Source organism: Camarhynchus parvulus, chromosome 3 (assembly GCF_901933205.1).
Source record: "Camarhynchus parvulus chromosome 3, STF_HiC, whole genome shotgun sequence".
NCBI lineage: Eukaryota > Metazoa > Chordata > Aves > Passeriformes > Thraupidae > Camarhynchus > Camarhynchus parvulus.
Window position 1 is genome coordinate 95,059,117 of NC_044573.1, and position 12,636 is coordinate 95,071,752.

The following is a 12,636-nucleotide window of genomic DNA, read 5'->3' on the forward strand; positions in this document are numbered from 1 at the left end:
ACTCGTGCCTAGCACTAATACATACATGATACAGCCCACCTAGTGCAGGTGCCTCTCTAAGGCACCGCCTCACTGTAAGGCTTAACCAGCTCAAGCACAGGTGCAGAATCCACCCAAAACAACCTTGAAGTATAATTAAACCTTTATAACTAAATCCAGACTTCCTAATTCCTGAACAAGCACGCTCATAGTAGAACAATGCAAAGGTAGGAACCCCCAGTAATGACAGAATTACAGCTCTTAAAGACATTGAATTGTTACATTTTCTGTAGAAAGCTGCAGCAGATTTTTGGCGCTGCCCATCTGCTTTAGACCAAACACAAAGGAGCACTTTAGGAAAATAGTTTGCCTTAGAACAGCCCCTTCTGAATATCATATTTTAGACATAAGTATCATCAGTCTTTCATTATGAATGTGTTTGATCAAAATCTTCAGCAGGAGTAAAGAAAGTATATAGGGTATTTCATAAGATAAGTGATTTTACTGTTTACCTATTCTTATCCATTTTGGGATTAAGCAACAGGATGTGTTTAACATGTATGTTCTTCGGCAAATTTAAAATTCAGAGTCACAAGCCACCATACAACTATGTAGCTGAGACCTTGACCCTCAAAGCATCACCTGCTGGATCCACAGCAAGTTTTAGGTTTTGCTGCCTTAGGGCAAAAAAAGCCAATGTCCAAAGAAGACATCACATTAAGCAGTAACAGTTTCTTCATCTTAGACCCCTATTTAACTCTATTTTTACAAAAATCAACAGAAGTTGCAAATTCAGGGCTACACTTCTCAAAAGTGTTGTCAATCTCTTGCACGTACCCTGGGGTTAAGTGACTTCTGGAAAGACTTATGTTTAGAATCACTGTTGAGACCAGCGCACAAATTCCCTGTATTGAGATTCTGAAAAGAAGAATTGTGCAAGTTGGGGAATCCCAAAATGCCTCTCACCTTGTGTCTGAGGGTCAAGCACAGCCAATACTGTATGCCCATTGAGTGAAGAGAGAGATGGCAGGACAGAAGCAAGCCTTGTACAGATATAAAGAGTTAAAGGCACCAACACCTACATTGTACATACAGTATATTAACTCAGCCCCAAAGGAAAACTTTCTTCTTCTCTATGAGTGAAGCATAAAACTTACTTTCTTTTCTCCTTATTTAAAATCATTAATTTTTAACATCTCTTTCTCCTTCTCCCTCAGCCTTTCCTTCTCCCTTACCCTGACCTCACTGAAGGACCAGGAAACAAGATGGTGTAGCTGAGTCTGTGGCCCAAAATACAGCTCTTTCCATCTCTTTGGCAAGAAAGAAAAAACTGAGCCTGAAGACTTTTATATTCCTCCTACCATTTATGGGGAACAAAGTCTGAAATGCACATTATGACTCTTGAGACAATGCTATGCAGGTCTTTCAAAATTCCTGTCATATAAAGGTCTGCCATCACATTTCTACAACAGACAATAGTACTCCAATGACAGTGTCTCTAGCTGTGTTGAGATACATACACACAAAAACCATGGAATATGAATTTTTTTAAAGCCAACTGATTAATTAATCTGATTATGTCTTAGCAGGGGTCCTACAGTCTTACTCAGCATCCAGTGTGTAACTTCTCACATAATGTCTATTTATATTCAAACATTTCTTTTCAAAAGACAGCAAGACTAGACTGAGTTCACCTTTAAATACCAATTCAGCTATAAATATTACTGTATCATCAACAAAACCACTTCGTGGTAGATTCTGAAGGGTTAAAAAACCCCCAAGTTTTTCTAAAATAAATGTTGGATCAATATTCCTATCTTACAATTTTTCTTTTTGCTCCTTCCTTATTATTTTCTGCTTCTTCCAAGCACCTCAAGAGCTATATGTCAGTCTTTTCCTGCCCATATATTTGTACTTCATTGCTCTTGACAAAATTCCAGCTGTGACAGCCTAGAAATACTTTGATCTAGGAGTGTGCCTGGATTTTTCACAAAACAGCACAAGCATCTCTGGCTCCACAACTGCTTGACTGACACACATTCACAAACATCTGTCAGAAACTACCCCACTGCTGGCACATTACCCACTGGCAAAACGCATTCTTGGCCAGCAGTTGAAATAAGGATATTCAACCTAGAGAAAACTGTATGAATGATATAGTATGAATAATCTAATTGGGGATTTAGCTATTATGCTAAGTACAACTTCTCCTTCCTTTATGAAAACAAGGTTTTGTTTTCCCTGACCATCTTAATGAGGTAATAAAAGATTTATAGTATAGATAAGAAAGGCAGATACAGGAACAGATAATCATAAATGTGTATGAATGTACTTGACTCATCACCCAGTGGTTCATAGATAGGTATTTTAAAAATGCCCTATTTATCTATTGGTATAGTGGGTGCACTCAAGTTCTGCTCATTAGTTAGGAAGGAAAGTCTCAAAGTAATATCCTACCTCTGCAACAGAAATGGTTCACTGTTTACTTTACTTGAAGAATACAGGACTTAAGTAACTCTTAAATATTAAAACTGAAACAGGAGCTTTTTGAAAATAAAGGGGTTTTTTAAGGTTTATATTTACATTTATACACAGCTGTCTTTAAGAGATAGGAAGCATTAACAAAGCTTACCTGCTTTTTTACTAAGTTTATATAAGAATGTCTGTCGTGGATCTGAATGGTCTCGACATGTCAGTTGCAATAAAGAACCAGACTTCTTCCATTTCTGCATAAACCACAGTCCTGCATTGTTAGGTACAAAATTAGTATAGATCCACAATAAAATATGAAAACGAATTAAACACAAGTATAGTATGTAAAGTTCATAACAGTCTCTCAGATGTTAATTTTACTTTTCATGTAAGCATTGTCAAGCACAGAAACAGTTTAAATTTTCATTTTCTTTCCTATCTATCTACACAATGAAGCAGGTAGGCCTTTATTTCAACTAATGTACATGCCTGCCCACAAAAAATAACTTCCAGAAAGTGTAAATACAGTAATGCTAGCCAGAATATACACATTCTATTTCAATCATTTGTATAATATTAGAACATTCTGATGTTCAAAAAACAACAGGCATTACTTCTCCAATTTCTAAACTGAACTCAATAAATGTAACTTGGAAAAAGGAAGCAGAATCTTCTCACAGGAATGCCATAGTAGAAACTTTTGTTTGGTACTATTTCTCTTTATTAGTCAATAATAATAATAGGTGGCTAACTGACTTTTCAGGAAATCTTGCCTCCCTCGCCATGCACATCTGCAGAAACACACTGCAGGTTGTAAGGCGTTTTTGAGAGAGAAAAGACACAATAGTTTAGAATTATTTTAATGCATCTTATATAATTGTTTGGCAGATTAAGTATATTTAAGTTCAATTTATTACAAATTGAGCTCAACAGATTAAAACTGGAATTTATTTTTGCTGCAACAGAAAATCTGACCCAAACATACTGGAAAATACTTAAGCCAATCTCCTCTTGCACATCCTTTTATTGATACTTTATTTTTATAACCCTTCTCTCTGCTTACGACAGTGAAATACGCGGTTTCTCACAATCACAGGAATGCAGAAATGTGCACTCCACATGAAATTGCTAAGTTCATTTCAAAGACAAGATTTCCCCTAAACTAACACTACTGAAAATAATACTTCACCTGTATTAACAAGAGCACTGCTGTTGTAGAGGGTACCAAGATGTGGTCCAGACAGAGACAGGAAGGTATGAAGTTTGTTGAGGTAATACTTAAATCGATGTCTTGTGAGCACTGAACGGATTATTAAATTACCCAGTGAGTGTCCAATAAAGCTGTTAAAGAGAAAAAGCAATATAACATGGAATTTTATAACAGGATGTTTTTTCTTTTCACAGAGAAAAAGAAAACTGGCGTCATGAAATGCTAAAAGAACATAGGAAAAAATTAATGAAAAGTTTCCATTCAGACCTGTATTTTACGTCATTCAGGAGGCATAGCTTGTCCATGTCTCTCAAGTTGCACAAACTCATTAGAAACATGTTTTGAACTCCTCCAGAAATATTTAATATAGCATTTTTGAAAAGCTAACAAAACCAAACTATCCTTCCACCAGCATCTACCACCCAAACCCAAGATTATTTCTGGGTTCATTTCCCTTTAGCACCAACTATTAAGAAAATATTTTATGAGCCATGCATGACTGAAATCATCATTACTTTGGCATGTGATGGCACTCAGTATGATAAATGTATGAGCATTCCTCAAACAATCTAGTGGAGACAGATTCCAAAGGTAGTCCTAATAGGGCTTAAATGAACCTGATTATTTAAAAACAGAAGCACCATCTCAGATCTGCTTAGCAGACTGACCAAAAGAAGTGATTATCAGCTCGAGCAAGCAATTGAAGAATATGTCTCTGTCAGGACAATCAACTTTTAGGTGTTTCCCTGGTTAAACAATTTAAGGGAAAGATGGATGGAACTCTTTAGCTTCTTGTATCTAAAGATAAATATTACTTAATGTGAGGTGCTTACTGTCATATGCACAAGCCTATATAAAGCATTTCTTTAAAATGGACACTATGAAATTAAGCAATTCTAGTTATTATGCTTACAGATCCCTGCTGAGATCAGGCCCACACCAGACTAGGCACTGACTTAAGAAGACCAGACTCACAGAGTTAGAAGGAAAAAGTACCTTCCTGCATTACAGATGCAACCCCAGAGTATGGTAAAAACAGAAAACCATCTAAAATATGTACAGTAGAACTATCACTGCTGGATCACATACGTGCTACAGTATACCTCTAGGATCATCCTTCCTTTTTGCTCTGTATCACTACATTCATCAACAAAAGTAGCTAAAACAAAGCTTCCTGCAGCATCTGGGTAAAACACAGTGCTAAAAGATTACTTGACTGTTTAAAAATTGGAAAATACCAATTTAAAGGTAAATAAAAAAATTCAAACAATTGGTTATAGAATGGCAGAACCATCCGGAACTCTTAAACTTGGAAATAATTATGCATTTCTATAACAGAAAAAGGGGTTTTGTACACTATTAATACAGAGTTTAAGCCTGCATGTATATTCTTCTCAGTTGCTTTTACTACTAGATTTCCAATATTATTTGTATGAGAAATCCTTTGCTTGAGCTTGCTATATTTGCCTAACCAATTCTGAAATGAAAGATTATGTATCCTCTGTGGTGTCAGCACAACAGCAGTGCATTTGCAAAACAAAACACTGAGCTGCTCTCTTGAATACTAAAATTTAAAACTATTCAATTGGAGGACATCATAAAAATCCACACAAGAACAATAAAAACACAGATTTCTTTAAGAACATGTAAATGCACACAGAAATTGAGTTGATCCTGAAGATGATCTGTGTGATGTAACTGCTTTTGAGTAAAACAGATTGTTTTCTAAAGAAGATCTGAATACTAGCAGAGATACTCTCTTGACAGTTCTCCGACAGTTCAGACAGTATTTACTAAAAGTCATAAGGGGATGAGAAACTCTTATACTGTACCATAACAAAGGGCATTTTCTGTGAAAAAGCAGCAATCCATCTATCAATTCTATCATCCCTAAGAGTATGGGCATACCTAACCAAAACTTCAGAAACATGAAAGATCCATTTTGACAAAAACCGGGAGCTCACAATCAGCTGTGTGAATGTACCTCAAAGACTAAAGACTTGTAGTTAATTTGAAAAGCCTTAGAAATATAATGAAGGTTGCAGTAATACATTGTGATCCAATTCAGATGCCTAGGTGAACCCATAATAAGCCTCAAATTTGTTTTTTAATAGAGAAAGGTTTTAAAAATTGCTCAAATCAAAAAGAGGAGGAAAAGGAAAATCCTTCAAATAGGGTCTTGAAAGTGTAAGACAGGAATGTAATCCATCTTACTCATGGGATGCTCTGCAAAAGCAATGAACACTAGGTGGCAATATCACAATCTTCTAAATATATCATTAACACACTGAAGTTAACAGAATTACAGTTTTTATACATGCTTTATGATACAAGTCTACCAATCAGATCATACTAGAACATCAGACACAGGAAAACCTTATTATTCTGTGCCAATAAACAAAAAATCCCGTCCAACTATAAAAATTAATGGAAGGAAGAAAAATCAATTAAGATAATCAATGAGGTGCTGAAACAACAAACAGATGTTTTAATATATACGTAGCATTAAAAACTTTTGTGGTTTTTTTAATGAGCCAATGTTACTTAGGGAAGAGGATGACAAGTTGATTAATCTACCTGAGGTCAAAGTCCAATACAAGTCATCGGAAATTTATGTAAGACCTGACATGTGCAAAATGGTTTCTGAAACTACTCTATAAGAGCAGGTACTTTATTCCCCAGCTGCCTGGTTACCTCAGGACTTCCATCCTCATAGATACTTAAAACTGGAATGGGTATGACTGAGCAATTTGACATGCTTCAAGGTTGCATTAACTTTGATCGTGGCATTAGTATGACTGGTCCAAATGACCTCCAGCTGTCCCCTCAACCTATAGCCTCCTGTGTCTTTTATTAAACAGTTCTTTTATAAAGCAAATTGTATTTGTTTTGAATCAAGCTTCCAGCTCATGCTTGCTCCATGCTTGTTGTGAGCACAGAGATTTTGTTGAGAGATGAAGGAACATGTTAGTGAATTGCTGCAATAGCTGGTATTAGCTCTGCAGGTACCAAAAATGTTTACTGAAGCTGACACTATGCCAGTGGTACAGGGAGTGTCTTTTCTCAGTACAGGAATGTAGCACAGTAAGTAGAATTTTGCCATTACTTGAGAGCATGAGTTTTACTTCTGCATTTATCCGAATCTCAGAACATCTCTGGACTTATCTTGACCTGAGCTGATTTTGATTTATTTAAGCTGTGACAACAATCATCTGCCAGTGAACTACCAAGTCAGGTCTAAAGTTGTATTAGTTTCACTACAGTTTCTATTAATAACAAGTAGTTATTCTTTGTGGCCTGAACAGTGTATCACTAGAATGAAGTGTGGTGTGTATGACTGTAGGTACAGGCAGCATATGGCAGAGGTCCCCAATGGTCACTGCAGGAGCACAGTTGTGTAACTTAGGAGAAAAAGTCAGCGTTAGGGATAACAGAGAATGGGAGGGAAAAAAGGGTAAATGGGAAACAAATGGCAGAGCATATGTGCCAAGTGGACATATAGAAATATGAAATTAATCTATCCAGACTCAAGGCCAAGGAAGCTGGAACTCCCACCATGAACATTACTGTCCTTATACTGAAGCCTGGGATGCTGATATCCAACTGCTTTTTTTGCCGTACAAAATCACAAATTTGGAGACTGATATCTATTTTGACTGGTTATGGAGAAACACTCATGGAGAGAACACTTCTTTAGGAGATGGGGAGATTTTTTGAAAAGAAACCAGCATCATTCAGGACACCACAGATAACTCCTACAAGGGCTGTTTTCTACAGTGGCATAACCAAAATGAGGCAGGAAAGCATTGGCTTCTTGAGCAGAGGATTTCTCAGCAGTACTTTCCCAGGCTTTCTGGGTCATCCCTTCAAGGCCTTGCATAGAGGCACATGTCTTTCTAACAGCTCTCTCATGTAAACTTTCTCATAAAAAAAGCTTAAGTTGGGAAATGAAAACTTCAGCTTCAGTAGGGCCCAAAACAAGTATACACCTTAAAAAGGAAACTAAAATAAAAATTCCTAGGTTTGTTTTTTTCTTTCAAGTGACAAGTAACAAATAAAAGTAAAAAATATTTACAAATCTAAAGTCTTATGAGAGAAGCAAACCAAAAGCAAACAAGAGTTCAGTTCTCAGGTATAAACAATGATAAGATAAGTGGGTGGGTTCGCTCATTACAGCCTTCAGACAACAGCATGGGAGAGAAGATCCTGGTGTATGCTGGTGAGTTACAGAACTCTTCTCTCCCATACCAAGGGTGCTACCCCTTGTATGCTACACCATGTAGCCTGTGAAACAAAAGTATGATCACACAGTGCTTTTTAAATTTTTAAATCAACAGTTAAGACAAAATTAAGATTGTCACATCTTGCCTATCTCAAAACAGAAACATTTGTTTAAATAGTGAGATTATGTTTAAATGTTTTAGATATTTCCTCCAGCTGAACAAGGCCTACCAAACACATGTGAATGCACACACTTGTCAGAAACACGTGACTAGCAAGTCAAAAAACCTTCTGGATGTATAATTTGAAGGTGCCTAAACAAATTGATAAAGTCAGGCTTGAATTAGGTCCTTTCATCTATTGATGAGCTAACTCCAGCAACACTGCTGAGTTAGTAAGGTAGTCTGCCCAAATGGTGCACCCTACCTTGAGAAAGTAAATACAATGGGCATTCCCTGGAAGTAAATGTAAAAGAAAACAGGAGTGCATGGACTGTGGTGAGCCCTCTAATGAGATGTAAAACATGTTCTTTAGCAGATGAAACAATCAGAAAACATAAAAAATAATGAAATATATTTTCATGCATCTGCCCTTCAATGTCACAGGTAAGATGTAAGTGCCCTCTAGGAGTGACAAGACAGTTTGCCATGTCATACTTGGTGAAGGGACTACAGAATCAGAAGGACGCTAACTTCATCCGGGCATAGTGCTATTACAGGTTCCTTTGACTTTCTCAAAATACTATCTGTTTTTCTGCAGAACTCTATTGTGCAGAATTTGTAGAAGCATAAGACAGCAATTCCTTAAATGTAATGCTTAACCTCTGCCCTAAAATCACCAGTAGATGAGCTTTCAACATTGTTCAGTCTTCTTTCATCTGGCAATTCCCTCTCTCTCCATTGTCCTCCTTTCCCCAACTCCTCCCCCATCCCAGACTGCTTTTTCTCATCTCTCTTTTGGCCTGCTCCTGAGCATCACAGTTTAAAACAACCCAGGGCTCTAGTTTTAAGTTTATTTCTGTAAATAGTATAGAACAGATATTACCTGATTTTTGAAAGGGGTAGATTATAAATTTGTATATACTGTATAATTTCATCTAAAAGGCGATCTGTCATGGAATCAAAATCAGCAAAGGTATCATTCTGTAAAATAAAAGAAATAAAAAATAATAACTGTATTTTCTAATGCAGCAATATACATTCTGCATTCAGTCTGAGTTCTTACTCCCCAGTGTTTTGATCAACAGCGCACAAATAAAAGCATCGCTATTAACTCTGAATACAAACACTACAGCTAGTTATTATAAATTTTTCATGTAATTTTCTTGTAACACGGAATAAAGTGATACACATTTTACTGTAAAACTACTTTCTTCTAAAACACCAAAACAAATCTTAACATTATACACCCAGCCTTACTTCTAAGCTGTTCTCTACGCTTAAGATTTGCTGTAGTGAAACAGAAGACCAAATTGTATGTTCAGAATTAAATCACACTGCCCAGGAAATAGAGATGAGTTAATTACTGCAACAGAATTCTACAGTAATACCAGTTATTCAAAATGAATCAAATAAACAAACAAAATCCTTAAGGCCTTATCCTCAGTTCATAGCTGATTCTCTCCAATGATCAGCAGTAAGAAATTAAAAGAGATAGGCAAAGCCTGCCTAGAACTTTTCAAAACAAGTTCCAAAGGATCTGTGCTAAAATCTGTAGTGTTCAACATATTGGTAAATGATCTGGGAAAGGAAAGAAAGAGATGAAAAACCAGTTTGTAGACAAAACTAAATATCCAGAGTAGTCAAATCTAGAACCAACCAGAATTTCACTTACACTAGTGCATGCCTGGGTGATAAAATGGCAAGAAATGCAAAAAAATGTTACACAGAGAAAACCAGCCCTAACTGTATATGCAAACAATAATCTACATGTCTGTGTTGCATATAATCAACATGTTAGGGAAGCAAGGAAAGAAAATAGCAATATAGCATTCTGTCAGTTCGTAGCGCAAAAGCATCTTAAATTCCCTGTCTAGTTCTGATCATTCAATTTAAATGACAAGAAGTTTCAAGCAGGCCAGGAAGGGTACCATGGAAGAACAGAAACTTTTCACGTCTAATTGTAAGAAATAATAAATGGACTAAGTCTCTTCAGTTGCCTCTTGAGGGCAAAATTGTACTTGTTTGTAAAATATATGATAAAAAAATTATAAAAACTGAAGCAGTGAATGAGGAATGATTATCAAGTATTTTTTCCAAAACAAACTGTAACGTAAATTACTTCAATTTCCTTGTTTGCAAGTGAATTACTAATGTGAACAAACCACAGAATTAATCTCAACTGTATGCTATGGATACAGAAGTAAAAAGATTCAAAAAGAACCAGCCAACATTAAGGAGAAAAAGTCTGTCAGCAGCTATTAGGCTCAGTGGTCTCAGTGGAATCCACAAATCAGAAAGTCTCACAGCTGCTGACTGATACAAACTATAGGGCTAGAGAAGAGAAAGCCTGGCTTGGTGCCTGTCCAGCCTGTTTCACAAAGCATCCCAGCAGCTACTGCCAGAAAAATGCTAGTGCACTTAATGAAGCTTTTGTTTGAGCCACTGACAAGACTTTGTTCTAGTTCATCTCTGAAGTATGTCTAATACAATATGTAATACACACATACACACAGACAAAAAGTAAAAATTGGTCTTATGTGCTTTGGCAAGTTTAATTCATAAGAAAATAATAAAATTCAGAAAAGTTTAACACAAGAGGTAATTTGATATTTGTTCAGTGTTATGATGTAGATCTTGCAGAATGCTGACAAAAGAAAAAGCAGCAGGAATTTTGTATTTCTCAGATCCTCTGAAATAACACATCTCCCCTCTTGCCACACAAGTTTTCACTATTACCATTTTTACCACCAGCATTGAGCATATTTTATCCACAATCCAAACTGCTTATGCTGAGAACTTAGGAGACACAGTACACACAACAAATTGGTAGTAACAAATGTTACCCCTTAAAATATTTACCTTCAATACCATACAAGATTTTGTAATTACTTTCACACAAGGCACAGATCAAATTATGGATTCCATGAGAATACAATAAAAATACACAAAATGTGGTAATCACAGTAGTGCAATTAAATAAACGTCTCTGAAGTTTTACACTGTTCATAGTTTTACAAAAATTCATTTTTAGTTGGCAAATACCTGATTCCTTTCAGACATAAGAAATTCAATTCTTCCTCCAGGCAGCCCTAGCTCAATGTAAGTCTTCACTAATCTTAGATCTGCGCTGTTACCTTCAAAAGAAAAACAATCAAGAGTTGGATTCTGCAAAGTTAACTTGCAATAAAAGCACTCAGAATACTGAAATGAATCTTTGGCACAGCTAATGAATATTTAAACACAGCTAATTATAGTCTGAGCCCTAATTAAAATTCAGTAAGACTTTGAAAGATAAACTACAATGTCAAATTAAGTGACAAAATGGTTTATGAAAATGACATTTGATGCAAACACTTTTAAAAAAGCAAGGATGTAGGAAGTCTTGTTTGATTCTGTCTTAGCTTCCAACTGATATATAGCACTGTGAACATTACATTCTTGGAAACCTTAATTTTGATAAAGCAATTTAAAGAACTCAAAGTGAGCTTAAAGAATTCAGTAAAGGAGTATTTAATAAAATGAAAAGGCAGAGTGAACTATCAGCAGATAAAGATACTTTTAGATACTGTGGTACCCAAAACAACAAATGATAGTTTAACTAGAATCCTGAAGATTTTCCCATCAGTAGTCACAGATGTTTTAGAAGAAAGGGTAGCCTTTTTTGCTTCAGGATTTTTATTTACATCTGTCATTTATAGGAAATAGCTTGTATAAGTTCGCCATTTCATAAGAAAATTTCAACTATGTGGACTTTCCTAAGGCTTCAAACATGTTTTTTTAACAACAGGCTTCTTGGTCAAGTTAACTTTTGTGCTGCTTCTACATGCAATAGCATGAGAATATCTACACTAGTAAGAGGGAATACTTCTGAGTCCTGTTTTTAAAAGTACTTAACAAAGGTTGCTTTCTGCCCAAATGAGGAAAGAAAAACTATGCTGTTATTTTATTTTTTCAACTTAGGAATTTGAAAAATGAAGAAGGTGCCTGTGCAGTGTTGGTGCAGTCCAGTACTCTATTCTACTGCCCTCTTGTGTTTCCTTACATTGTTAATTTAAGAAGTGTCTCAAAAACGCACAAAAGCCAGAGGGGCTATTGTTTCTTAATATACATTTATGCTTTGAACTAAAAGCAGATGAATATATTCAAGCTACTTAAACTTTATAACCCTTTCAATTAAAAAGAGGTTTTTCTCACTTCTACCAAAGTAGAATCTTTGTCCTTGGAAATATTCAAAACCCCAGCTGGGTTGCATCCTGAACAATCTCCTGTAGACTCTGCTCTGAGCAAGGAAGTTGAATGAGACAATTTTCAGTGATTGCCTTCACCCTCAACCACACTGTGATTCAGTGACTTAACCTTTTAAAACTTTATAAACACTTGACTGCATTTTACATGTACTGTTTCTTTTTCCTAACAAGACACACATATTTCATTTTTCTTGACAAGACAGCAATTATAAAGAAAACAGTTTTGTCAGTAACTCCATTCTATTACCAAAACATGAAACAATTCCTTTACAACATAAAAAACTGAAAGATACACCTGATGTGAACTATGGCATTAAACAGATTTATGTGCAGGGAAGTTTTATTA

At 35.8% G+C, this 12,636-nt stretch overlaps 1 protein-coding gene across 4 annotated transcripts in view; it reads right to left on the reverse strand.

Moving 5' to 3' along the window:
• The window catches only part of FAM135A (family with sequence similarity 135 member A), a 79,451-nt gene that overhangs the window by 1,848 nt on the left and 64,967 nt on the right, over positions 1 to 12,636 (reverse strand). For all 4 annotated transcript variants that reach the window (XM_030944269.1, XM_030944273.1, XM_030944272.1 and 1 more), the window contains 4 exons: positions 11,086 to 11,177; positions 8,927 to 9,024; positions 3,641 to 3,792; positions 2,612 to 2,722 (listed from right to left, as the gene is read on the reverse strand). In XM_030944269.1, coding sequence (XP_030800129.1) covers positions 2,612 to 2,722; positions 3,641 to 3,792; positions 8,927 to 9,024; positions 11,086 to 11,177 — 453 coding nt within the window. The remainder of the gene's footprint in view (positions 1 to 2,611; positions 2,723 to 3,640; positions 3,793 to 8,926; positions 9,025 to 11,085; positions 11,178 to 12,636) is intronic.